This window comes from Apus apus, chromosome 19 (genome assembly GCF_020740795.1).
Source record: "Apus apus isolate bApuApu2 chromosome 19, bApuApu2.pri.cur, whole genome shotgun sequence".
In the NCBI taxonomy this organism is placed as follows: domain Eukaryota; kingdom Metazoa; phylum Chordata; class Aves; order Apodiformes; family Apodidae; genus Apus; species Apus apus.
Genome location: NC_067300.1, coordinates 10,133,139 through 10,160,176, shown reverse-complemented (window position 1 = coordinate 10,160,176; position 27,038 = coordinate 10,133,139). Strand labels below are relative to the sequence as shown.

The 27,038-nt window shown below is 45.6% G+C and overlaps 4 protein-coding genes across 11 annotated transcripts in view; 3 read left to right on the top strand and 1 right to left on the bottom strand.

Moving 5' to 3' along the window:
• The window catches only part of RABGAP1 (RAB GTPase activating protein 1), a 67,166-nt gene extending 65,830 nt beyond the window's left edge, over window positions 1-1,336 (bottom strand). Inside the window, exon 1 of one of the 3 annotated variants that reach the window (XM_051636262.1) lies at window positions 1,266-1,336. The gene's annotated coding sequence lies outside the window, so the exon portion shown is untranslated. Of the gene's footprint in view, window positions 1-638; window positions 657-1,265 lie in introns of those variants that run through there. The other 2 variants (XM_051636265.1, XM_051636263.1) reach the window with 2 other exon arrangements.
• A 63-nt stretch (window positions 1,337-1,399) lies between these two features.
• On the top strand, window positions 1,400-10,435 carry ZBTB26 (zinc finger and BTB domain containing 26). Of its 3 annotated transcripts, none has more exons than XR_007891310.1 (3): window positions 1,400-1,721; window positions 3,942-5,420; window positions 5,544-10,435. XR_007891310.1 is itself a non-coding variant. In XM_051636861.1 (3 exons), the coding sequence occupies exon 3, from the start codon at window positions 3,952-3,954 to the stop codon at window positions 5,266-5,268; it is 1,317 nt and encodes a 438-aa protein (XP_051492821.1). In that variant the 5' UTR covers window positions 1,410-1,441; window positions 1,641-1,721; window positions 3,942-3,951; the 3' UTR covers window positions 5,269-10,435. The 3 variants fall into 3 exon arrangements, 2 of the variants coding, with proteins under 2 accessions (XP_051492819.1, XP_051492821.1); XM_051636861.1 differs by having other exon boundaries at window positions 1,410-1,441; window positions 1,641-1,721; window positions 3,942-10,435; XM_051636859.1 differs by having other exon boundaries at window positions 3,942-10,435.
• A 244-nt stretch (window positions 10,436-10,679) lies between these two features.
• ZBTB6 (zinc finger and BTB domain containing 6) lies at window positions 10,680-14,167 on the top strand. Its single transcript, XM_051636902.1, has one exon. It carries the CDS (start codon window positions 10,741-10,743, stop codon window positions 12,022-12,024), a length of 1,284 nt encoding a protein of 427 aa, XP_051492862.1. The 5' UTR covers window positions 10,680-10,740; the 3' UTR covers window positions 12,025-14,167.
• Window positions 14,168-15,397: 1,230 nt separating this feature from the next.
• Window positions 15,398-27,038, top strand: part of RC3H2 (ring finger and CCCH-type domains 2) — a 29,273-nt gene continuing 17,632 nt past the window's right edge. For 3 of the 4 annotated variants that reach the window (XM_051636392.1, XM_051636390.1, XM_051636393.1), the window contains exons 1-5: window positions 15,398-15,552; window positions 23,296-23,592; window positions 24,913-25,030; window positions 25,475-25,708; window positions 26,847-27,022. In XM_051636392.1, coding sequence (XP_051492352.1) covers window positions 23,362-23,592; window positions 24,913-25,030; window positions 25,475-25,708; window positions 26,847-27,022 — 759 coding nt within the window. In that variant the 5' untranslated portion in view covers window positions 15,398-15,552; window positions 23,296-23,361. Of the gene's footprint in view, window positions 15,553-20,388; window positions 20,458-23,295; window positions 23,593-24,912; window positions 25,031-25,474; window positions 25,709-26,846; window positions 27,023-27,038 lie in introns of those variants that run through there. The other variant, XM_051636391.1, reaches the window with a different exon arrangement.

The following is a 27,038-nucleotide window of genomic DNA, read 5'->3' as shown; positions in this document are numbered from 1 at the left end:
TACACAAAACTAAGCTTGCTCAGGTCCCTGACCTTTTAATGTTAAGCAGAGGCCTTTAAAAATAATACAGTGTTTCTGTAATACAATCAGCAGCGGCAAAGTACATGCAGTTACACATTTGCTAATAAAGTAGCCAATAATCTCAGATTTCCCATAAAATTGTGCCTAAACAACTTTTGCAAATAGAATAAAATTGGGAACATACACCAAGCTACATCTGTATAACAATACTGGTTCGAAGCACTTGTTCTCCAACTTGCATTTAAGAAACAAACACCACTTTTTCCCTCTCTCCAAACCTCTCCTGAGCATTCTTTCTCTCCCTCCTCCTCACCCCAAAATACCTTTAACAGGCAAAACTACACAGACAAAAGCAACAAAGTCTACTTCTACCAGTTCGATGTTCCCTGAATTTTTACTGATGCATGTCTTTAAACCAACTTAGCACAGTCTGTTAGTTTTCCTCCCTAATTAACACTATCAGCCCTTCAAAATTGTTTTCTGCGGATGTGTTAGGAGAAACAAACATGTCTGTGCCAACAGGAAGGAAAATAAACCCGAGAGAAACACCGAGATTACGGCACGTAAACCAAACACAGATGCCTGGATGCGATGAAATGTGACATCGCAGCACCCACCGAGAAGCAACAGGCACCAACCGGCAGAGCCCGGCACGGGGGGACCAGGGCACCCGGCCGGTAAATCGGCTTCGGTTCCGCGGGAGCGCAGCGCAGCCGGGACGGGCCCGTCGCAGGAATCAAACCCGGCTCCGGAGCGAGCCCCGGGGAGTCCCGGGAGCACTGACAGGTTTCGGGGCTTGAGGAGCGAGGAGGGTCCGCCCCGTATCCCCCCTACCCGGGGTCAGGGGAGCTGGCGCGGACGGGCCCCGCCCGACGCCCCTCACCCACTCGGGGGCCGTGTGCGAGCCGGGGAGCCCCGGCCCCGCTGCCAACCCCGCCGGTTACCGGGAGGCTCCGCGCCGAGGCCGCGACCCCCTCGGGGCGGAGGGGACAGGGGCGGGAGGGCACCGTGCCCGGGGGGAAACACGGCGGGGGGCAGGGAAGGGACACGTCGGTGACAGGACGCAGGAGTGGCCCCCGCTCCCGCACGTCGCTCGCCGGCCACCAGCGGCGCGCGGCAGTGAAGCCCCGGAGCGGCGGCGGGGCAGGCCCGCACGCCCCTGGCAGACGCCGCAGGAGCGGGCCGGGGCCCGAGGGCAGAGGACGGAGCGGACGAGCCCCCGCCGGAGCGCGCGCCCCACCTACCGCCGCCGCCGCCTCCCGGTGCCGGGCCTGGGCCGCCGCTGCCGCCCACCACGTGACCGCGCGCAGGGGGCGGGGCCCCGCCAGGTGCTTCCGGGTGCGGGGCGGAGGGCGCGCGCGCGTTTCCGGCGGGCGGGCAATGCGGTTCCGAGTCGCCGTTCCGGGCTGCGGTGGCGGCTGTAGGTCCCGGCGGACTGGCGGGGCGCGGGCGGTGGCCCCGGAGAGGGCCGCAGCTACCGCTCCCACCGCGGGCCCGGTTCGGCGGGCGGCCCGGCCCGGCCGGGGGCGCGGCGGGGCGCGGGGCCGCCCGGGGGGCGCGGAGGCGGCGCGGCCCCAGACCCGGGCGGCGGCTCATGGCGCCTCTTCTCCCCTCTCTAGGTCTGTAGCCAGAGACCGCGGCGGGCGCTGCGTTAGGAGCGGCCCCGGGTGCCAGCGGGGGGACGCGGCCCGACGTGACAGGTACCGGCCCCTTCCCTCCTCCCGCGGCGCGGGGCGGCGGGGCCGGGGCGGGCAGCGGCCTCCTCCGCTTTGCCAAGGACCGGGCGTTTGGGCGTTGTTCCGCGGAGCTGCGCAGGCTCTCGCCCGAGCTGTCCCGCTGAGGCTGTTAGGGAGCCGGGGTCGCCTGCGGCCGCTCAGAGCGCGGGGGCCGCGGCTCGCTCTGCCGCCCTGCCGAGAGGGGCTTGGCCGTTCCTGTGCTGGCTGCTTTTCCTTGGAGATCGGTACTAGTGGAAACTGAACGCGTTTCCCGGGAGGTCGCTTGTTCGGTGTTTGGGGTTTGCCGTGAGGTGACTTGCAGCTGCCCGGGGCGCCGGTGGCCGCGTCAGGCTCCCCGCTCACCTCGGTGACACCGGGCGCCGGCGCTTTACCGGCGCTGGTGCTGTAGTGTCCCACGGTGGAAAAACGGGCTCACAAGTAGATTTCCTTCATCGCTTCTAAGAGAAAATGTTAAAAGAAACAGTTCGATGTGCCTGAAATACACTGAAGATACTTGATGATGACGTGATGCTACCGTTTATATTTGACAAAGGCTGTTGCCTCAGAAGTCAACTTTTTGCCCTAGAAATTGAGATGAGTCAAACAACATGGAAGACAGGATGGCTGAGAGACTGGCAGCTTCATTTTCTGTAGATGTAGCAGAACTTGTACTGCAGAATGATGCTACCTCTGTTCCCAAATTTTCCATGGTTCCTTGTTTCTGAAGGCTTCTGAAATCCTGTCCTTTCTTCTGCCTTACACATCAATTTATACTTGTTGGGCTTGAGCAGTGAGGAGGTCATGTATGCAAATAGTGTCTGATCAGCAAATTGAAACAATCCTGATTTTCAGCAGATCCTTCTGAAAATCTCTGAGTCCTTGTCTTGTGTATTCATTCATTTGCACCAGGCTTGACTCCCTTTCCTGCTGATGTTTCATGCCCCAGGAGAACAGCATTGCTTTGATCTATAAACTTCAAAGCTCCTTTCCAAGCTTTATGTGATGTTTGTAAGAGCTGTGAGGTGCAAGTTTTGCTTTGTTTTGTTATTTTTAATCTCAGCAAATCTTGCATTGTTCAGTCTCCTGTGATTTCTTCACTTCCTGCAACCCTAGTTCTCTGGCAGGATTGCATGAGCAGCGTTTCATTGCAAATCTCTGTAGTCATAAAATCCTAAAAGAACTGTAGAAAAACAAAAGATTGAGCCTTGTTTTATGGAGGATCCACTGTTCTTACTTCCAAATACTATGAAGCAAGAACAAACTTCCTTAGAGGAGTGATCTTCCAAAGAAGACAACAAGAAACTAGACTTCTTACATTCCCAAGGCATCCAAACAGGGAGCCTGGAAGGCACAAAAGGAAGGCCTGGAAGGGGCCAAAAGGAAGATTTTTTTTTTCTATGATCTTTAAAGAAACTCAACAAACAACAAACCAACACACAGCAAACCAACCTCTGGAAAAACAACAACTTGAAGGACGGTGTAAAATTATGCATTAAACCTAGTGCTGCAGATATGGCAGAGCTTGCCTAGTCCTTCCTGCTAAAAGACTAAATTCCAGCTCCTGTTGAGACAACTTGTGCTATATCAATATTCCTGCAACTTGTGAAGTGTCCTAGAGGAACTGTAGCCACTGTTCTTAGACTGTAACTTACTAGCAGTATATGATTGATGCAGATGGTTGAGGGGGATGTTTGTATGTCTGGCTAGTGCCAGGTTCTGTCTCACCTTGAATTCATTTGTTGTGAAAGCTATTTGGGCATTAAGGGAAATTGAGCAGCAGAAGCTACAGGAACTTCATTGTTGCTTGGTAAAGACAAAATCTCTGAGGGGTTTTAATGTGGAAGTAAAGTGCAACAAGAGCTAAGGCTGCTAAAAATACTGCAGTGGTTTCCCTTTAAATTCCAGACAAGTAGTATGGAAGATATCTTAACTCTTTAGGATATTTCTTCAGGAGAATTTCTGTCATACCACTTCTCCTTTATATTCAAGCTGCATTAACTTATAAAAAATTAAAGATACTGTAAGGTGAGGTGTCAATTTGTTTTGTTGTTAGTTTTAATTTGTAAAAGACTTGTATTTATCTAGGATAAAACATAGAATTTGATTAAACGCCCACGTTAAGTTACTGCTTTAGAAGCTTCTAACTTGCATTACAGAAAACAAAAAAGTTCTCACTTGTGTTTTTTTTCTTGCCCTTTTCCTTAGGTGTGCCAAAATGTCAGAAAGGTCAGATATTCTTCACTTCAAGTTTGACAATTATGGGGATTCGATGTTACAGAAGATGAACGAACTGAGGGAAGAAAACAGGTTTTGTGATGTCGTGGTCCATATAGATGACATTGAAGTTCATGGGCATAAAATTGTCTTTGCTGCTGGCTCTCCTTTTCTAAGAGATCAGTTCTTACTGAACGACTCCAGAGACGTAAAAATCTCTATCCTGCAGAGTTCAGAGGTGGGGAGGCAGCTGCTTTTGTCCTGCTACAGCGGCGTTCTGGAGTTTCCTGAGATGGAACTGGTAAACTACTTGACTGCTGCAAGCTTCCTGCAGATGAGCCACATCGTGGAGCGATGCACACAGGCCCTCTGCAAGTTCATCAAACCGAAGCAGCCGCTGGAGAGCAAGGAGTGTGAGCAGCAAAGTGACTCCTCCGAGCCAAAGGAACACCAAGGAGACAACGACTCTCTGCAGCAAGATTCACCTTGTATTCAGCCTTCAGAGGACAGTATGGACATGGAGGACAGTGACATTCAGATCATCAAGGTGGAGTCCATCGGGGAGGTAACAGAAGTTAGAAATAAGAAGGATCAGAACCAGTTTATTTCTTCTGAACAAACTGCACTGCATTCCTCAGAGCCTCAACACTTTCTTATTAACTCCACTGTTGAAAACAGAGCAAGTGAAATTGAACAAAACCATGTCCACAGCTATGCCCTTTCCTATGCTGGCAGTGATAACATCATTCTGGCCTCTAAAGATATGTTGGGGACAAACAACCGAGGTACAGAAAAAGGCCTTCAGTGGCATCATCAGTGTCCAAAGTGCACAAGAGTATTTCGGCATCTGGAAAACTATGCTAATCACTTAAAGATGCATAAACTATTTATGTGTCTTCTCTGTGGCAAGACATTCACTCAGAAAGGCAATCTCCATCGGCACATGAGAGTGCACGCAGGCATCAAGCCGTTCCAATGTAAGATCTGTGGGAAAACATTCTCTCAGAAGTGTTCCTTACAGGACCACCTCAACCTGCACAGTGGGGACAAGCCCCATAAGTGTAACTACTGTGACATGGTTTTTGCGCATAAACCCGTTCTGAGGAAACATCTTAAGCAGCTACATGGTAAAAATAGCTTTGACAATGCCAATGAAAGAAACGTTCAAGACATAACGGTGGACTTTGATACATTCACGTGTAGCACTGCCACAGACAGTAAGGTCTGTCAGCAGGCTGAGGCAGGCCAGGTACTGGATGCAGGAAAGCTGCCCCAGGCTGTGCTCAGTTTAAGAAATGATAGCACCTGCGTCAACTGAGCAACTAGAAACAACCCCCTGTAGGGATTGTGACCAAGAGGAGCAGACAGTTGGTTTGGGCTCGTACCTAAACTAGTGGTATGCCCTGAAAGGCTCCAGCTGGACGGACGGATGGATGGATGGATGGCGGGTTGGATCGCAAAGCCTGGCAGGTCTTCAGCCATCGCTCTTAGTCTTACTTGATACTTTCTGTGAATAGCTGAATCTTCCTTCAGGTTTCTGTCTGTGTCTCTAGTGTGATTATGGGGTTAATTGTTTCATTTCTCTCTGATTAGGAGACTCAAGACTAACACCTTTTGAAAGACTGTTGCTGTGAGCTGCAAGTAAACCATCTGCTGTACAGTTAGAGGCCTCTCTGTCCGGGCAGATGGAGGAAAGAGCAAAGAGGACAAGTCTGTGAGAGAACCCGATTATTTTTGGTTGTTGTTTTTTTTTTTTTTAAATGATGGATGACTGAAAGCACTCCATAGAGTTAAATTTAAACTTACCTCTTAAAAATATCTTTCTCTGATCTTACCCCAAGACCCCTACAGGTGAAATGGAAGTATTTTTGTGTCACCTTTTTTGCCCTTTCTAAACTACTTCAAGAAACTTCTGCTGCCAGTCAACACTACCTTAAAAGCTCTCAGGGTTTTTAACCTTGGCCTGCATTATGAAAAGATAAAACCCTAGACGATTTGGCAGGCTTAGCTGATCAGTGCATAGAACCATTCAAAATGAGAGTAAAGTGCAGCTCTGGAATGTGAGAGGCCAGTACCTGGAGTGCAGGTATGACCTATTTCTTATGGACTCATTAAGGTTGGAAAAGACCTCTAAGATCATCAAGCCCAACCATCAACCCAACACCACCATGCCAACAACTAAACCATGTCCTGAAGTGCCATGTGTACAAATTTTTTTTGTAACACCTCCAGGGATGGTGACTCCACCACTTCCCTGGGCAGTCTGTTCCAATGTTTGACCACTCTTTCAGTGAAGAAATTTTTCCTAATATCCAATCTGAACCTCCCCTGATGCAACTTGAGGCCATTTCCTATCACTGATTACTTGGGAGAAGAGACCAACACCAGCCTCACTACAACCTCCTTTCAGGGAGTTGTGGAGAGCGATAAAAGTCTCCCCTCAGCCTCCCTCAGATTAAGCAATCCCAGTTCCCTCAGCTGCTCCTCATAATACTTGTGCTTCATACATTTCACCAGCTCTGTTGCCCTTCTTTGGACTTGCTTCAGCATCTCAATGTCCTTATTGTGACCCAAGTGCAGGACCTGGCACTTGGCCTCGATAAACCTCATACAATTGGCCTCAGCCTATTGAACCAGCCTGTCCAGGTCCCTCTGCAGAGCTTTCCTACCCTCAGGCAGATCAACACTCCTGCCCAACTTAGTATCATCTGCAAAATGACTGAGGGTGCAACTCCATCCCCTCATCGGGGTCATTGATAAAGATACTAAACAAGACTGGCCCCAGAACTGAGCCCTGGGAAACACCAGCTGGATTTGACTGTTCACCACAACTCTGGGCTCGGCCATCAGCCAGTTATTTACCCAGCAAAGAGTGCACCTGTCTATGCCACGAGCCACAAGCTTCTCCAGGAGAATGCTGTGGGAGAGAGTGTCTAAGGCTTTACTAAAGTCCCAGCAGACAACACCCTCATCCACTAAGCAGGACACCTGGTTGTAGAAGGAGATCAAGTTGGTGTCATACTTAGGAGATTTTTAAAGGGTTCTTAGCCAGTACATGTACCAAGAGAAGCTAAACACTTCAATACTACAGTGTTCTCACCCATTTTCCAGACATTTTGCATCACATGAGGCGCAACAGTTGTTGGTTTTAGAGGAAAGCTGGAGTGGAGAAAGACTGCTTTTTAACACTGTGAAAGATTCTGTTTTAAAAGCTGCAATGTATAACAACTCCATGCTTTGCTGTTTTTTGGGGTTTTTTTGCTTTTTTTTTCCACCACCCTTAGTTCTTCTACATTTCTCCTGGATATCTAATAAGGGCCTCAAGTCAGTTAACTTGAAACAGAAATGCCTGCTGTAAGAACATTAACAATATAATGTTTTTTTATTTCTTGGACATTCAAATAATACCTTTTTTTTAAGTGACCTGCATGGTGCACGACCATTAGTGCTTCACTATGAGGATGAGGTATAGGTAGCACAATTTCCATAGGTTGATCTGTCAGCTATTGACTGTACTCAGCAATACCTCATATACCGCCTTAACCATCCGATGTAGCGGGAATGGCATGTGAATTGGGATGCTGGGATTATTCCACATTGCTTCTCAAAAGTGCCATGGAATTATCCACATCCCAATGAGGCTGAAAGAAACTAGTTGATCTGAGGAACACCATTCCCAGTAGAAGAGCACTCTTATTTACATTGAAGTGTAGCATAGACCAATAATCAAATAGCTGATCCTCAGTAGAGAACTGCTGTTTGTATTTGGAATAAGTATTTCTTCCAAGGCAGCTCTTTTCCACAAAGTTTGCCATGAGGATGAGATTTTGCTTCCTACCTAGAAGTAGTACTGTTTGTGTGTTTGAATGAGGGGGTGGGGGTGAAAGGCTGCTATTGTATGGTTTAAAATGCTAAACAGGTATGACCTAAACAGGTATGACCAAAGGTGTGTTAGAGAAAAAAAAAAAAGTTTTGTATGTAATTATCAAAAGTTGGTCTTGATCTTCAGATATGTGTGTGTAGAAGCCAGGATTTCCTCACGCAGACACGACACTGAAGGATGATACAAAGCGTTAATGTTGCAGAACGTTTTCAGAAATCCACATACTTTCAAGTAGAAAAGCAAGGTGATTCTGTGAATCAGTTTTTGAAATTGAGTTCTTGAACTACTGTACTTGACTGTTACATGAACTGTTACATGAACAGCTATGAAGCAAGCAATGGAAATGGAATCAGGGCATTACATCTTTCAAGTAGCATCAAATATACTTAGGCCTAAAATCTAACTATTTGAAACTTTTAAAAATTATTGTTCAGGTTCCTGGGACAAAAAATAGGTTTGCATGGGAAGAAAAACTGTTTTTTGTCTCAAAGCCACCTGCTTCCAGAATTGTTCGGAGCTATAACTGACCGTGACAGTCACATCTGACACTTGCATTTTGTCTTCAGGCACAATCTTCTGCATTGTTCAGAATTTGATAATATTCAGATAATTTGATAATATATTATTCACTGTACGGAAATAAGTTATAGCACTAATGTCGAAATGAAGATGGACATGGGGAATGAGAACTTGCAGAGCCAGGTCAGCATGCTTTAAGGGACTAGTGAACACTTTAACTGGATATGAATGTGGACATGATAAATAAAATGGTCTTCTGCCAGAAAAGGAATAAAACTGTACAAATGCTAGAAGAAGTGGCAGCAAAATGGACAGTATTGAAAGCTTTGTCTATCTAGGAAGGTTTTTTTCTGAGGAATTATGAAGCTGTAATGTTACTGCAAAGAGACTACAGCTTGTTGAAGTAGCTGTGAGTGACCTGAAGCTGATACGGAGAGACAAGGAGTCTCCTAAGAAATAGAAAAATTATTTTGTCAAGATATATAGGTTTTCAGTCCACCCTGTGCTGTGGTGATGTCAACGTGTGAGAAGGCCAAGTCTGCTGGCGGTTCCCTTAAAGGCTGCTGGTGGTCATTGGTGAGACCACGGCAGGAGTAAACAGGAGAAAGAAGAAATGCAGAAGACTGCTTCTTCAATGAAAATGGATACATCTGTTGGATGAAAAGTGACTTCTGACTGATGTCTGTGCTTTTGGCCTGGCAAAAGGGTGCAGACATATGCAGGAGACAGCTGTGTGGCTCCAGGAACACTGAAGCTCTGAGAGGGCAGTGTGCTGATGGCACGGTGCGAGTGCCCTGCTGGTAGAGTTCATCCAAGATTTGCCCCCATATGGAACAGACAAGTGAAGAGTGTAGAAGAGGTATGAGAAAAGAAAAATCTGGCTAATGCTTCTTCTCTGAGTTACAGGTTAAAATGGAGTGAGAATTACTATAAATGAAATATATACAGGCAGCTCAATTATAGAATAAGATGAACTTAATTGTCCATGTATGTAAAATGTTGTCTTCATTGCAATGTTCTGATTAGTGGAAGACTAGATCCATTGGTTGTTGCTACTGGTGCTGCATATTCAGATGAGGACTATGGCAGTTATAATCTGTGTGTTAATGTGTAGAATACTATTTGCTGGTAAGTGGATAGTCTCACAACTTAATGTGCTGTACAACTTCCTGCATATCCTAAAAATAACTGAAGTCTATTACAAAAATATTTTAATAACTCTTGAATATATTAGGATTTTTTTTATGTTGGCATTTTAGTTCTTTTTTTTATATGTAGAAGAAATCTTAGAACTCTTAGGTTTACCAGAGGTTTAGGCTCACCACTTTTCTGAGCAGTGGTAGCTTGTGTAGCATGTGTTCCTGCAGCATATGATGCAGCTGCACAGCCTCCTGTAGAGATCAGGGATGATTCTTTCCTTAATTTATTTTTCTTTTAGAAGATGCATTTTGCAAGTTAGCAACTGATAAAATTGAAGTGTCAGTCTTTTTCTCCCTCTCATAAATCGTTTTGGCAAGATTTATGATAGCTGCCACTGTACTTTTGTGGAAATAACCTAAAAATTAATTGTGTGGGGCTGATTCTGGAGTCATTGGGAGGTGGACAGGTGAGGAGGGAGGTCAAAGTGTGATACTGTTGAAAAGAATTCTAAAGTCACGTTAAATCTTGATTTTTTTAAAAGCGAAGGGGGGAAATACTCTGCCCTCTGGAGGCAGCAAGGGCTGAGAGGGCAGAATGGACGTTTTTTTCTTTGAGACTGAATAACCGATGGACTGAGCATTAGCTACCTCTTCAGTGACTGGGCAAAACTCATCCGACGTTATTACCAAAGCAGGCGGGACAGCGGCTGGCGGGGCAGCTTCGCCCCCCGCCCCGGGCCGCTGGCTGTCGGAGCCGCCTGCTCGGCCGGGCGGTGCTCGGTGCTCTGTGCCCCCTGCCCCCCCGCAGGGGCCCCCGGGCAGCTGCTCCCCAAGATGCCTTACGGGGGCCCGGGCCGAGACGTTGCTACCTCTACCGGCCGCTGGCGAGGCGCGCCCCGGTGCGGGGCGGCTGGGCGGCCCCCGGCGGCAGCCGCTGTAGCAGTGCCAAGTCTTCTAATAAACGTGCTGCTAACTCTGTCTGCCGCCGCTTCTCATTTCCTGCCGCGGTACCGGCCACCCGGGGGCGAGGGGCGGCGGGGCGGGAGCCGGAAGGGGCGGGGAGGGGGTGTGGGAGGAGGAAGAAGGCTGGAAGCGCTTCCGGGGCGCTGCGGTACCGGCGGCGGAGCACGCATCGGCTGCGGGACCGGGCGGTGAGCGGGGCCGAGGGCGGGCGGGCGGCTCGGCGGGGGTGGCCTCGGCGTGACTCTCCGCCGGTGCCGTGACCGGTGGCTCCCGCAGGAGCGGCGCCATGGCGGCCGACTCGGAGGTGCTGCACTTCCAGTTCGAGCAGCAGGGAGATGCCGTGCTGCAGAAGATGAACCTCCTGCGGCAGCAGAACCTCTTCTGCGACGTCTCCATTTACATCAACGACACGGAGTTCCCGGGGCACAAGGTGATCTTCGCCGCCTGCTCCACCTTCATGCGGGACCAATTCCTGCTCAACCAGTCGCGGCAGGTGCGGATCACCATCCTGCAGAGCGCCGAGGTGGGCAGGAAGCTGCTGCTCTCCTGCTACACAGGAGCTCTGGAGGTGAAGAAGAAGGAGCTGCTGAAATACCTCACTGCTGCCAGTTATCTCCAGATGGTCCACATCGTGGAGAAATGCACCGAGGCTTTGTCGAAGTACTTGGAGATCGATGCTTCCATGGAAAGCGGCCATCAGGCTGCTGAGAGGTGCCATTCCTCGGATGCTGAACTGGGAAACGGGGAGGAGGTGTTGGATAAAGACTGTGAAATAATCGAGATCTCTGAGGACAGCCCAGTGCACCTGGAGTACCCAGTAAAACAGGAGGAGGGGGACGACTCACAGCCTGCAGAGCAGAACTTGGTCTCAGAAAGAAAGGACACAAAAACCCCAGAAATATCAACAGTTGAAATCGGATATAAGGATGATGAAATCTGCATCTTCAGAATGGATTCTATGAGCGTAGCAAACGTAGAAAATGATCATTTTCCTCAGCCTTGCACATCCTCTAAATCAAACTTATATTTTCCGGAAACCCAGCACTCCTTGATCAATTCTACAGTTGAAAGCAGAAATACAGAAATGTCAGGAAATCCCTTTCAGGGTTTTGTCAGTGACAATCCAGAAGGAACTTCCAGTCTGGTGAATGGGTTCCAGAGCCTGGATGACTCTGGCAGCTCTTGGCGGCACCAATGTCCAAAGTGTCCGAGGGGATTTCTCCATCTTGAGAACTATCTCCGACATCTTAAAATGCACAAACTCTTCCTGTGTTTGCAGTGTGGCAAAACGTTCACACAAAAAAAGAATCTCAACCGACACATCCGGGGGCACATGGGCATCCGGCCCTTCCAGTGCATGGTGTGCCTGAAGACCTTCACTGCCAAAAGCACCCTCCAGGATCACCTGAACATACACAGCGGGGACAGGCCCTACAAGTGTCACTGTTGTGACATGGACTTTAAACACAAGTCTGCTCTTAAAAAGCATTTAACTTCTGTTCACGGAAGGAGTAACAGCGAAAAACCCAACCTGAATGCTATCACAAAAATTAAAATAGACTATGATTAACAGATGGGTGGTTGTGGAGCCAGGCTCCACACAGAGCTCCTGCTTAGTGAAATTCTAGATGAAATTTTCAATTCCCCCCATATTGGAGATTAGCACAAAGATGTGACTGGTGAGCAAAGACAGGCCTTGCGACCAGCCAGCTTGCCTGCTGCACTAAGGCTGCTGTTGCTGTAAGTGCAGAAAAGGTGCTTACTAGTTGAGAGTAAACTGCAAAATGCAGGAAATTATTTCATGCTTCTGTTCTTGATACATTCAAATTCCCCCCCAAATTGTTTTACACTCCCCTGTTCAAACTGTTACTGACACTGCAATAAGCTGAAGCTTCAGCTGTATTGTTCCTGATCGATACCAGCTGAGGAAAGGGAATGTTCATATTTATCCAGCCAGTCAGTCATTCCCACCCAGTTCTTGTGTCATTTGCAGTGAAATTATCTCCTTACTTGCCCAAACTTTGCTAGATCTTTCAACAGGAAGAAGGCATATTTTCATTCTCAAAAAAGAACACACAACCCAAAAATAACCCAGGAAGCTTTCAAGTTGCCTCTTGCAAATAGAGAATTGGTAAAAGAGAAATAATCAGTATTGCCTTGCAGTTCATTTTTAACTTGATAGTCTCATTAAAAGGACTTGGTCTCAGTTTTATGAATGAGTTCTGAGTTTTTCTAAACTTCTTTGTTCTGATAGTTTTTTCTGTCATAACAGTGTTTTGCACCTGTATTTGACTAATTCCAGTTGAATCAGTCCTGTTTATTGAGCTGTGACGTTTGCCTTCATTTTTTACAAATCATAGATACATAGAGTGGTGTGGACAATTAAGCTGTGTGCTGTGTGCAGTTTCTATGTCACTGTGGAGACATGATCCTTTAATTAGGAGCAGCTTAGACACAGAGGTGTTCTCATGCTCTAGTTCAATGACACAGTAAAGCAGTAACCACGTGTGTTTGGGTAGGTGTGTCTGTACGTGTCAGAGGGCATTTCTGTTTCATCACAAGTGTTTAAGCCCTCTAACACAGAATCTTTATCCTCTACCTGTCTTGGACTGGTGTATGTTTCTTCCACTTAATATGATATGAATAAAGAATTGATGAAGTTGTTAATGTGCGATAATGGTACTTACATTAGATTCTCTCCAGGTAGCAATAAGCAGTAGTTCTCAATCCTGTCTGTGTCACCAGGGCTCGCTTTCAAGTTTCAGAAGTGCTCTTAGAAGGTTCTTGCTCAGTCCACAAGTCTGGCCCGTGTGCTCCATAACCTGGCTGGGTTTAAAATCCAAGACAGTAGCTTTTAATGTCAATTAACAGGTTTTTCTTAGTTTCCTTCCCTGTCTCTCTCTGAGTGCACCAGCCCTTGTTTGGGGTTTTATTCACCAGGCCCATGAGGGGTCAGGTGTGTGCAGTATCTACCCTGTGGTTTCCTGTTACTGTCTGGGAGACACAGTTGCAAAGTTCAGGTGAAGGGCTTCTAAAACCTTGTTTTCTTGAGGGATTTTTTAAGCTCCTAATCTGATATTCCCCCAAAACTTGACCAAAATGACTTTACATAGATGGGTGACTTGGGAAGGACTCCACTGTGTTGGATCCTTGGAAGGAAATGTGTGTCAAGTCTGCCTAGCAGGGTGTCCCTGTGAGTAATGACAGAAAGGACACACCCCAGGAAGGAACTGGTGTAAATGAGACTTAAAATCACCTGCTTCATCCAGTACTTTATGCATAAGGCCCAACCTTTCATAATCTCTGCTATTACTTCATATTAAATGTTGCTAACTTTCTTTTCTAGCACTGTCTTCTGTTTCCATTCATTAGTCTGTCTGTTTACAGCCTCTTTGACCTTGTGATTAGTATTGTTTGCTTGTTTTTTCACAGAATACCATTAATTTTGGTTCTTAATTGCATAAAAATTAGGAATCTGATTTTCCAAAGCATGCTCATACCTGCATTTGCTCTTACTGTATTTACAGATGTTATCTTGGGTATATGTACAGGTTTGTGTGTAGCTTTTCATTTCTGTCTAGACTTAAGTTACTTAAACTCCTTCATCTTCGGAGTAATTCGTACACTAAGGAAAAATTTTACTTCCCCCAGCCTGTTTTCATGGAGCTGCTATTGCTGTAGTTTAAATAAAGGTATTGTGAACCTTTGGGACAGATCTGGTTCAGCTGTGTTTAAATTCATTCAGTTAATGTGCATTTTTGGCAGGTGTATGATTATCATTGATAGCACCTGAAAACATCACTTGTTTCTTGCTCAACTCATTTGTAAAGGTGTGTCCATGAGCATTTCCCCATGTGCCAAAGGGGAAACAGAGGCTGGTCTTTTGACCTGGGAGCAGGATTGCTACTTTTTTTGCTCTGGTCTACTGCATGTAAACATGAGAGGGAGCTGTGTTGTGTGGCAGGCTAACAGCATTATCTGTTCAGTGGCTCAAGTGTCTTGGTGAGCTTTGTGAACAAAACCTGATTTTGTGCACATGTTCACATTAAAGGTGTTTCCCCTTTCCATACACGTAACCACTTCTCCTGTCATAACACAATAAATGAAATACAAACAAGGCACCATTTCAGAAGTACATGTGCTTTCCTCTAAGCACAGTCAAGTAATTCTGTGCATACCTTAGCATGTACTGTTTTGGCTTGCCACGGGGAATGAACAAGATGTCATAAACAAAACAAGCTGTACAAGTGGCAGCCCTTTCTGTCCCTCACACGTCACATGTTTTTCTGTCCTTCAGAAGGGCCTGCCAGCAGCAGTCTTGCCAGATGAACGCTTTCTCCTCAGAAAACTGCCACCCTTTCCTTGATTAAAATAGGTGTTTGTAACTTTGTGAGTGACTGGAGAAACGAGGTGCTCCCAGCCCTTCCTGTGGGGTGGGCTGCGGTAAAACCGCTGGCGCTGCCTCCGTGGGGCCCTCAGGTGCCTCGCTGGGCCCGCGCCCTCTCTGCTGTCTTCGCCTCTCACACCGGGCGGCACCGGGGCAAGCGACGTGCGCCAGAGACGGCCTCCAATCCCCTCTTCCTGAGCGCTAGCAATAGCACAGCTCGAACACCACATGTAACAAGAAGACAAGTAACGGACGCCGCCGGGCGGGGGCGAGTCCAGCGGCTCCTGAAGCGGCGCCGGCCTGGCGGGCCGCCAGGGGGCGCTGGCGGCGGCGGCCGCCGCTCTGTCACGCCACCTCTATGGCTGCCGCTTCCCGGTGGCGGCTGGGCGCGCCGGACGTCGCGTCTGTGCCGCCGTCTCGATGGTAGCTCCCCCGGCCAGCTCCCACAATGCCCCGCGCCCCCCGCCCGCCGCTGTCACGTGCAGGGCGGTGGCGGGCGCGGCCGTTGGGCTCTCGCGCGGCGGCGCGCGGGTCTCGCGAGAGGAGGCGGGGCGGCGCTCCCGGCTGTCAGCGCGATGAGGCGGCGCCGCCGAGGGCCCCGCCGCTGCCTCCGCCGCTGCCTCCGCCGGGCCGCGCCGCGCTGCCCGCCCCATGGCGTCTGAGAGGCCGGGGCCGCCGCCTGCTCCCGGCCCCGCCGCCCGCGCCCCGCAGGTAGGAGCGGGCTGGGCGGGGGCGGCTGGCGCGGGGGACGCGGTGACCCGGCGGGGCCCCGCCCGCCACCTCCCCCCTTCCTTCCTCCTGCGGGGTCCCGGCGCTGCGGAATCCGGGCGGGGAGCGGGGCCGGGCCTCGCCCGCCGAGCGCGGCCTGTCAGCGGCCCCGCCCCGCCGGGTCCCGGGCGCTGCTGCGGCGCGGGGGAAGGGGCTGCCGGGACTCCCGCCGCCGCTAGGCCGCTGGGCTGCCCGGGGGCGCGGGGCAGCCATTTGGTGGCGGCTCCGAATGACGGCGGGAGCCGGGGCGGGCGCAGGTGCGCGGCGCGGCCGGGGCTGCTGACAGCGGCCCGGTGGAGAGGGCGAGGCTGCCAGGGACCCGCCGGGGCCGCTCCGCGCTCGCTGCGCAGGCACCGGGCGAAGGGAAGGCGGGGAGGCGCCCGGTTCCCCCGCTAGCGGGAGGCCTCGGCACCGAGCAGCCGAGTCGGTGGCGTCCTCCAATACGGAGGAGAACGGCACCGGTACCGCGGGCATTGCCGCCGGTGAGGAGCTGTGCGTAAGGGCAGTGGTGGAGAACGGACCCAGGGCTGCACCCGTCGTGTCGTGTTTGATGTGTCTTAAACAAAAAAAGCAAAACAACTAAGCAGGAAAAGCGTGTTTTGGTTCTGCTGATGCTTGAGGTGTTGTGAGGAAGCGTGGAAGTCAGCACAAAGCACAGAGCCGGCAGCGGTGGGAGCAGAGCCGCGGGTGTTCAGTTACAGCCGGGGCTCAAAGTGGGATGGCGTGTGACTGTCGTGGGAGAAAATAATGGCAGTTTGGGGGCTTACAACCAGGAAAATATCTGATGTAGATCTGTTTCACTTTAAGGGCAAAATTATTTTTCGTTGGGTTTAATTGTAATTCCTGCAGCAACTCTTAGGATTGTTCTTTCATGCCCACTCTGTGGGCTGTGCTATAATGCTAAATCAAAAATTAAAAACAGCCCTTCAGATTACAAGGATGTAAATTTGTCATGGTGGCAGAAGAGATTTTCTCATTTTAAAAGAGAACCAACAACTACAATTGTAAGTCTTCTGAATCAAAATGCTGTTATTTGATCTTTGGTCTGTGTTAAGTATCTGTAGAAATTCTAGAAATTGAAGCTTGTGTTACTAATGTGTTATTCTGTGAAGCAGTGAGTTCTTAATTTTTGTGATCAGCCACTTTCCTGAGAGCTACATGCCTCGTTAATGAACTTTTCCTTGTTTCTGCAATGCAAGCAAAGCTTTCCACAAGAAAAGGTTTCTTATTAACTTGTGTTCCTGTCTTGTTTGAGGTCATGACCATTCTCTAAAACATACTAAATGCCAACAATTCTCATGTCAGTGCTTGAGATATTTCAAACTTAAGTCCTAATCTAGAGTATTGATCTCTTTTATTTTAAGACTTGCTGATTTACAGTGATAGAATATTTACAATATCCAGAGGGTAACAGCTAGCAGCATCACTGTCAGGTGTGCATTGTGATTGGTAAGATTTTGTGTGCCCCTCATGGGATAAACAGAAGGGGTCTCTCCTTACTGATTGAACAATTCTAATGAAAGGGAAAAATCCATATTAAGCTGTTTTGTACAAACTTAAAAAAGATTTTCAGACTCCAGTGGAACCCTCTGGTTTCTTGCCCGTGTCTCAGAATGGAATTGGTATTGTTAGAAAGTGTTAGAATATGAAATTTATCTTTTGTAAACTGTATAGTTGAAGCATGGAGGTTGTGCTTGGAAAAAAAGAAAGGCGTGGGGAGCTAAGCCATACATGAGAGTCCATATTCTCTGAAAATATTAATGAAGAGTAAGGAATTCTGTGGTGTACCTCTTCTTCAAGTAATTGTGTCAAAACAGATCTGCTTAGAAGTAGATTCTCCTTCTCTTTACTCTGAGTAAGTTCAACTGATTTTGGTGGCAAAGAAAATCTTCCATTTATTTGCCCTTCAGGTAGTCATGACAAGTCAATACTGTTACAGGAGCTGAACTGGTGTCATGCTTGAACAAGGACAGTCTCTCCTTTCAGTGACACCTGCAAAACACACAAAACCCCACAGTACCATGACATAAGGGTATGGAAAACTTAACATCTACTAAGAGGGTTTCTGCTTGCCATACTTGTACAGGAAGGAGCTCTTATGAGCTGCAGGACACGCTGAATCTGGTGCTGCCTTGGGTGGATCTATCTCTGAACTGGGTGAACTTTGGCAGCCACTGAGCAACTTGAACTTAATTTTGTGTTAGTGAATTGCACCACTGTTTGTAGGGAATTATTCTTCAGCCACGTTTTTGGTAAGGAGAGATCTAAGCTTTAAATTTTTAAGAAGACAGCAAGTGAAGCATCCCATAGGTGTTTTGGCAGAACATGGTCTAGAGAGAGATATATTTTCTAGTGTGTCACCAACTCTTCCCTTGATAACTTTTCTGGAGCTTGAATTGGGCTGTAGATATTCCCAGAAGCATTAACAGGCAGTGAGAAAATTGCATAAAAATACTGTCTTTAATGGTCACTGAGGACTCTGCTTTATATATAGAATTTGCATGTGATAAAAAGAGACTTACATGTGACATATACTATGGAATGCAGAAATAAGCAAGTCTGCTCTGTAAAGAGGATTTATTTTAATTTCAAGCTGTGATAGCTGGATGGTGCAAAGCTATTATGGGGATGGCCCTTTTCTAAGCCTTTAATGACACAAGTTTTTTAGATCTGTAGATGGTGGCTGTTGAAGAGAAATTATTAAAGATTCCAGCCTTTTCAGAGAATAATACTAATAACTTGATTACATGGACTCTTCAGTTTTTGACTCGTGCAGAACTTTCAGAACTACATAACTTAGGAAAGAAGGCAGGCTTGAAAAAACTACCTCCTTGTAGTGCAAAGCAATGATTAATCTGCAGAAATGGAAAATGGTAATGAAGATCACTTAAAAAAGAAAAGAAAATATTAGGATCTCTGCAGTCAATATTAAGAGCGAGTCAAGATAAAGGACTCTTTAATATAGTGATTAAAAATCAATATAATTCTAAGATTTAGCCTTAAATCCACAGTGAGATTTTAATTGAACTACCTTCATTTTTGCAAATGCTGTGTAATTTCACAAGTTTTTCAAGATTTTCCTTTATCTGTAGGGAAGAGTTTCCTTTGTTGAGCACTGACAGAATCACCCCTTCGCACAAGCTTTATTTATTAGACCTGTCTTTGCTCGTGTCCCATTGGGGGCCTGATCAAGCAGCCCTAAGATGGGGCTGCAGGACTGCCACTTCTGGGCTGCTGGTGCTGCTGCTGCTTCTCTTTTTTCCCTAGGCATTTGCCCAGGCTATAGGGGAACTGAGCTCGAGCCTTTGTCCCTCAGAAGAGGGATGAAACCTGCATATCTCACATTTTGGTAAATGCCCTGACTCTGGGCAGTGTGCAGCTTTGAAGGGGTTTGCTCCCTACCCATGTTGAACCTGCTTTACTTTGAAGAGAAGAAAGTTTTCTTTGCCTGGGAACCATGCTCACCATCCTACCTAGGAACTGGGGCATGGAGCTGGGAGGAAGGCACTGCGTTTTTTTCTTTTTGCTCAAAGAACCAGGCCTAGGTTTGATTCAATGACTGATTAGTGAACATGCTTAATTGATCTTTAAAAATGAAGCAAAATCCAAGTTGTCTGCTCAGACAGCTGAAGATGAAGCTGCAGTTGTCTTTGATTAATATTGAATCCTTTTATGTGTGAGGAATAGCTTCAAGGGGAGGGACTGGAATTGCTCCATCTCTTTATGTGTATGTTTGGATGCTTCTTTGTAAGATGAAAACATGGGTTAAAAGTAATTTATTTTTCTTAGTGTAGGTGAGCAATCTAGTCACAGAATTAAGATGTAAGTCAACACCAGCGCCACTAACTGAAGACTACCCCTTGCTCTGGTTTTGTATGAAGTTGTTGAACTCCTGAGGTTCTTAATTTCTGGTGTGGAGAAGTCAGTCTTCTGGTGTTAGGCCTCTAAGCTCTCGATAAAGATAGACATAAAGCATTGTCATCAGACTTCCTAACTAGCTAGCCCAGGTGATGCTCAGCTCAAGGTGCTGGCTCAGTGTCCTGCTGTGGGGGTTTGGAAGCCTCTCCTTGCTGTGCATAACGAGCGCTGGAACTGTACAGATCTGTGTCATGTCCCTACCTTCCAAGTAGCTGTTTATTATATCTGAACAAAATGTAATGTTTTGGGCTGGGTTCTTGTTGGCTGTTGTGTATATGCTGATAGATCAGAAAAGTAGACAGAGATAACTGCTGAGCCTGGTCCTGTCCTTTCCTGAGAAGCGAGAGGCTTTTGACCTTCTTCCAGATGCCAGCTTTCAGGGAATGTATATATGCCTTTCAGATGTGATCCATCTCTATCAGGTTTGCTCAAAAGTGGTCCAGGGATCCTGAGATTCATGTGGGTGAGGAACAGACTAATAGAAAGCATGATCACCTAAACTTGGTTTCTGTAGAAAATCAGGATTAAATTATCTGTATCATGTCAAAAAGGCTGTTAAGTAAGTACAATATTTGGATTAGTTGTAGAGAATGTCATGGGATTAGGTAGCTAGAAGTAAGGTAAGATAAGAACATTTAAATCATACAACTTCCATCATTTGTAAATGGTGCAACTGTTGGGGTTTCATCTTTCTCCCTTCCACCTCATCTTCCAGTTTCATCTGGTCTAAAATGATCATGAGAAAATCAGTCATTTATTATTGTAACTGCACTCCATTGCAAACATTGCTGCAGTGGGAAAATGTTGTGTTAGAAAATTACCCAATGGTAATAATATTTATTTATTATGTAATTTCTGAACTTAGCCTTACGTGTTTTTCAGTTTGTCATCTGAAGTATTGCTTCTGAGAGTCATACTGTAAAACTTACTGTAAGTATCCTGTGTAAACTTCTTTCAAGTAAAACCTGCAGTGTCTTTGCAAGCTGTGTGTTCAGCCAATTTCTGTATCAGTCATTTCTTTGGGAGTTTTTTGCAGGGAGTTTCTGTTTTGACAGGGAAGAGAAGCTCTGTCTGTGTAGACCTAGAGAGCATGTCTGCCACAATGGGCAGATAGACCAAGGGTAATTGTTCTAACCAAGTGTATTGTCTGTTAAAGCAAAACCAAAATGATGTCTAGTTTCCCACCCTCATGCTACTCTTCTACTTGTGCATGCTCAGTTTGGAGCAGTGAGGCAATTTGTTCTTCAGGAGGACATTCTGAAATACATTGTTTCTGACAAGGAGCAAGAATCTATTAAACATTTGGCTTATGTTTTTTGTAGACATTGACATGATAATTGGGAGATGTGAGATTGTTTCCTTACCACACTGGAGTGAGAATGGCAGGATGGCTGGCATGCCTAATAGAGTATGGAGGCTTCCTCTGTGCCTGGCTGCTGGAAGTTTTAGGAGTTGAGAGCTTTCCCCAGCTGTTTGCTGATTTAATTGGATTGTTTCCTGTCAAAAATCTGAAGGTCAGCACATGCTTAGTGGAATCTGTCATTTATGATGATTAAATGCTCTGAGATGGATCTTTAAAAATCAGTGGTGCACACTTTAAGAATCTGCTGTGTTTCATTTCTGAGCTGGTCAGGAAAAAAATAACTATATTTTAAAAGCTTGTAAATAGTGAAGGAGCTGTTTCTTGCTCTCTGAAGTATCTGTGGAAACTAAATGTGGGTGCTGTCTCAGAGCAGAGATTTCTGAATGTGAGGTAATTAATGAGTAGTATGGAAACAGAGACTGTTTATTAGGAGATTGTCAGTGACCAGCGATGTGTTGGCAGTTGAGCTGTGAGTGTCGCAGCCTTTTCTTAGACTGTTCCCTGTGAGTCATGGCAGTAGCACACTTCTCAGGGGCATCTCGTTTGTGCTGTTACCTGGGTTATGGTGAAAAAGCATGAGTAGTATTTCTAGGTCAGCTGTGTTGGTGTTAGTATCATGACATTTCTGGTGATGCTGGCAAAAAGCTCTCAGGCAAGTGTTGACTGCAAAGCTTTACACTACATTTCTGTGCATTTCTTGTCCTGCTGGTGTGGTAGGGAAGCTGAAGTAGCTGTGCTGAAGGAAATAGTGGAATTCTTTACAGAGGAATTAAAATATTTCTAGGCAGGTTGGCTCATTGTTTGGTTTTCCATTTCTTTATTTTGCTTTTGAATTTCCTTGGTTAAAAGACACAAGTAGCAATAGCAGATTAAAGAGGGCTGCCACTTTTGTCATCTCTGCAAGAGCTTTGATTGTGCTTTCCTAGAAGTTTGATGAAAATCTGTTTCTGTCCAATGTGTGATTGTTCTGGCTTATGTTGCAGGTGTTACCTCAGCAGTTTGGTTTTGAAGGGACAAACTTTGTTGTATTTTGCACTTAACATGGGAATTAATTCTGGGGAAAACTCACTGCATAGTATTGAAAAGCTCACTGAGATAAGGACATCTTGTACAAGTATCCTGTTAGTTAAAGGGCACTGAATGTTCATAATACTAAATAGGATTTCTAAACAGATGGTCATAATTAGCATAAAATACATCCACAGATAGTCTATTTGGTGTTTTAGCAATTATTTAAATGGTCTGATAATTTAGCATTAATTAATCTGTAGCACAGCCACCAGTGGAATTGCAGTAAAAACTTAGGAATTCAGCTGTACAGGGGAGATCTCAGCTTCCTCAAAACAATTACCTTTTTTCCATCATCAGAGGAAAACAAGATAATGTTAAACATATAATTAAAACATTTGTGTATTTGCGTTTCTAACAAGCTGCTAGGGAAGCTTGTTCATAGCCTTGAAGTGAACTAACTGGTCTCTAGGTTGCAGAGAAAGTCAACATGGTGGCACCTGGCAGGCAGGGGTGGGGTGGTGCAGCTCTTAGATGAATCTGTGAATGTAAATCTTCATGACCAAAGCATGAATGTAAAAGGCTTTGATGAGCTCCTTTGGCCTGTTATCTTTTGCCAGAACGTGAGTTACATAAAATGGGATGCCTTTCAGAACAGTTTTTATACATCCATATTTTCTTTGGAATACATTTATGTGAACAACTTGCACGGAGGTGTTTCAAGCGAAAAGATTTAATAGCAAGCCAACCAAAGTTATTGCTTGCTTTATTGTAAGTTTTGTCCTAAACACCTGGACTTTGAACACATCAGAGGTTTTTTTAACTGTGAGCTGATGGAAGTGGAGTTGCATTGTTGTTTAAGGTAGAGATGTGAAAAGCAAAACTAAACACAAGCCTCTGTCCTTGAGTCCTCTGGTGGGCTCTTGGGAGAAAAGGGGGAAGTAACAAGAGAATAATAAATCTAAAAACTAATCTCTCATTCTTTTAGTGTTTTCTTATTACTCTTAGCTTTTGTTATTTAATGTCTTTTCAAGGTTTTGGAAACTGGAGGTTACATGAGATGGTATGAGAAATGGTTATTGTGAATTATGCCTTTATACTTTCTGTGCTGATAAATGTCTTCCTTCCCTAAAGGTGTATGTAATCCTGAGAGAAGAACTTATATGCCATTTATTGTGAATAGATTCAACTTCAATTTATGATACTCTTCATTAATTTCAGCTCATGAGCCTTTTTTGGTGCAAGTACTGAACTAACAAAGTCGGAGTTTTTGAGTGTTACACTGTAAGGATTTGGGTTTATTTTGTAAAATACTGAAATGGTGGGGTTTTTTAAAATTAAAAAGAATTCTAAATTAGCAGAAAGCATATTTTAAATATTCTGTTATTCACTTACAGCTGCCAAAACATAGTACAGTGAAATAATGGTCTGCTAGCCTGCTAAACAAGTGTCCAGCTTCCACAATGCCTGTGCAGGCAGCTCAGTGGACAGAATTTCTGTCCTGCCCAATCTGCTACAACGAGTTTGATGAGAATGTGCACAAACCCATCAGCTTAGGTTGCTCCCACACTGTCTGTAAGACCTGCCTCAACAAGCTTCATCGCAAGGCATGTCCTTTCGACCAGACTGCCATCAATACAGACATCGACGTGCTTCCTGTAAACTTTGCACTCCTCCAGTTAGTTGGAGCCCAGGTATGACTTAAGCAGCTCTTTGTTTTGCCACTTCATGTTATTACCATTTACATGCCAGTTACAATATGTGGGTTGATCTTTTCCCCTTGTTTTAGTCTAAAAATTGTAAGTCCTTGCATACTCTAAAAGCAACTACACCTTTTTCAGGGCCATCCTATTCTCATAAAATAAGAACATGTTCTAGTTGTAAGCTGAGTTCTGGTCTGAAAAGACTCTTGAATGGTGACTGGAGAAAGACACCTGTTGGGAATGAGACAATTATCTGTCCCGATTGTCATTAGAGAAGTGAACCTGCAGATTCAGTCCTCCATCATGCTCTTGCAAGGAGGCTGGTTTGTACATGTCACAAGTTTGATAGTAGCTAGCTGTTCAGCCAAGTTACAGAAGTGTGTGTAATTTTCTCAAACCATGCACGGTGATGGTGGCTTTTCAGTTGAGTTTCCAGACCCTGGTGGATCAGGCCAGGAATGTTCCTGTGCTGCCTGTGGCCAAACAGCCCTTACATAATCAGTTCTGTGCTTTGGGAGACAGCTCAGCTGTGCCCCTTCTGCTGATTGGTGTGCTTTCTCATGTTACTGTGACACCTGGGGGATGCAATAAGATGCTTTTTACCGTGTCACATGCCTTGACACAGCTATTGGTAATAACACTATATGTCAAGGTGGTTTTGTTTCTCAAGTTCACATATTCCTCTCATTTTTTTTATTTCTAAGTTTATGCCAAATCACTGTCTTGATCTTAGAACCTTCATTTTCCTGGTCTCCTAATGTCTTGAAGTGTGTTTCAGATCACTGAATATGTTGTGACTAATGCTCCTTCTGTTTTGGTTGTCTGACCTTGTTACTCTACTTTGAGTTCTTTGCTAGTTCTTATCTTTGAAGATTTCAGCATACCCAAATTGTGCTGAAATTATTTTTTAACTTTGAATTTTTTCATGTTTTCTTGCCAGTTAATTTTGTCTTATAACTTGCCTTGTCCTCTCTGTAGTAAATCAAGTTGGTCCTGTACACTGATCATCCTCTCAAGTCTTGTGTTCTTTGTTCATCTTTTAAGCACCTCCTCATTGGACCTTGGCTGTTGTTTTCTATCCTAATGTGTTGAGTATCATCACCCTCATTCTCATCTTGAGTCCTTTTTGTTACTCCTTGTTATGTTCTACATGCCTTGGGTGGGTCCTGTCTTTTACTTCTCAGAAAAGCAGTGTGCATCTCCAGTGTTATGTCATTATAGCAGTGGTGGTGGTGCCATCACTGGCAGACCAGGTGGGGCAGCTGGGTAGATATAATTCTTCTCTCCCCTCCTCCCCTTCCATTTTCTCAGGTACCTGATCATCAGACAGTAAAGTTGAGTAATGTTGGAGAGAACAAACATTATGAAGTAGCAAAGAAATGTGTTGAGGATTTGGCACTCTACTTAAAGCCATTAAGTGGAGGAAAAGGTGAGTCTTTACTCAACGCTGGAATTTTTATGTAACTTATTTTTGACAACTTTTGTGTTTTCAGCACTGATTTTAGGTATCAATGGGATAATCCTCTCATTTTTGTAATAAATCTTCCCTTGTGTCTTTCAAAGCTTATTCACACCTTTGACAATTGATTTTTTTTAAGTTTGCAAAACCTTATTTTTCCTTTGGGACCAACTTAATACTAAAGCTGAACTTTCCTCAAAGGTTAAAGGAGGGTTTTTATGTCAGTTTAAGACTTTAATTAAAATTGTTTGTGATAATTAATTACACAAAGGTGCGGAAGAGAAGATACCCATGACTGGTATCTAAGTCCTCAAGAAGGACACACAGGACTCCTTTATTTAGGCTCCTTCTGCCTTCCTCAGATCCATGTTTCTGATGAGAAGCACTGGTTTTCCTGCTCTGCTCTCTCTGAAGGTGTTGCAAGCTTGAACCAGAGCGCGCTGAGCCGCCCGATGCAGCGGAAGCTGGTGACACTGGTGAACTGTCAGCTGGTGGAGGAGGAGGGGCGAGTCAGGGCCATGAGGGCAGCTCGATCCCTGGGAGAGAGAACGGTCACAGAGCTGATCCTGCAGCACCAAAATCCTCAGCAGCTTTCTGCCAATCTTTGGGCTGCTGTCAGGGCACGAGGATGCCAGTTTCTAGGACCAGGTAAAGTACCTGTAGAATCAGCAACAGATAATATTTAGGAATACCTTTTTTGACACAAAAAAACAGTCTTTTGAAATTTCCTTTGTTTGATTGAAGAGGTAATTACTTCTGTTTGGGCAGGGAGAAATAAGAGGAAAAAAATAAAGACTACAAGTTAGTAAAATCTGAAGTGGATTAAAACTGGAAGAGGGGAGACTTAGGTTAGACATTAGGAAGAAATTCTTTAGTGTGAGGTTGTGAGACCCTGGCCCAGGTTGCCCAGGGAAGCTGTGGCTGCCCCATCCCTGGCAGTGTTGAAGGGCAGGTTGGATGGGGCTTGGAGCAACCTGGGCTGGTGGGAGGTGTCCCTGCCCATGGCAGGGGGGTTGGCACTGGATGATCTTTAAGGTCCCTTCCCACCCAAACCATTCTATGATTATTTTCCCCTTATTAAATTATTTTTGGAATTGTGAGGAAGTATTTAAAAAATCCCATTGAAGAAGTGTGAAGAATCATGGTTTCTGCACAGTCTGTAACTCAGTGTAACTAACACAGGCAGGTTGTTCTGCTGCCTGTGAGGGGAATTGGTTAGGAAATGGCAGATGCTTTCTTGTTCATACTTGAGCTGTAAATACAATGAGTTGCAGCATCCTTTAATTTTAAGGTTTTTAATGATTTTGTTTGTATCTTTGATAAGAAATTCTTAGTTAAGAATGTTACTAAAGCAAGCACAGCAAGGGGTCAGAAACTATGTTTCAATGGGGAGTAGTTGTCGCTTCACTTCCGTAGTGCTGTTACTCTTTCATATGGATTTTATATGGTTTCCTGGTGTAGCATTGGTGAGATGTCCAAAATGACAAAGACTACAAGACTGCACAGTGGAGAACAGTATAAAAACTTCACTACTGTTGTGTTTATTACTGAAAATTAGTTTTAACTCTCTAAGTTGGCTGTGCTTAGAGTACTTCTCAGTATTTTTTCTAAACTAACAAATTCTTAATGCTTACAAAGATTTTTTTTTTATGATTAGTGACATAAAAAGTTATAAGAAATTACGTTAAAGGTGATTCAGATGTTCCTACTTATGATGTTAATATATGATAGCCTTGATGTTTTTTGGCAGTATATTTCACTTCCTGTCTTTTACTTTTGTGTAAAGCTATGCAAGAGGAGGCACTGAAACTTGTATTACTGGCACTGGAAGATGGCTCTGCACTCTCAAGAAAAGTTCTGGTACTTTTTGTTGTACAAAGGCTAGAACCAAGATTTCCTCAGGCCTCTAAAACAAGCATTGGTCATGTTGTGCAGCTACTATATAGAGCATCATGCTTTAAGGTAAAATACCAATATT

Excerpts from the sequence above, each read along its gene's own strand:
- ZBTB6 (XM_051636902.1), top strand. The coding sequence starts at position 10,741 with ATGGCGGCCGACTCGGAGGTGCTGCACTTCCAGTTCGAGCAGCAGGGA.
- ZBTB26 (XM_051636859.1), top strand. The coding sequence starts at position 1,402 with ATGCGGTTCCGAGTCGCCGTTCCGGGCTGCGGTGGCGGCTGTAGGTCC. Across the intron at positions 1,722-3,941 it reads GACGCGGCCCGACGTGACAG|GTGTGCCAAAATGTCAGAAA; the intron begins GTACCGGCCCCT and ends CCTTTTCCTTAG.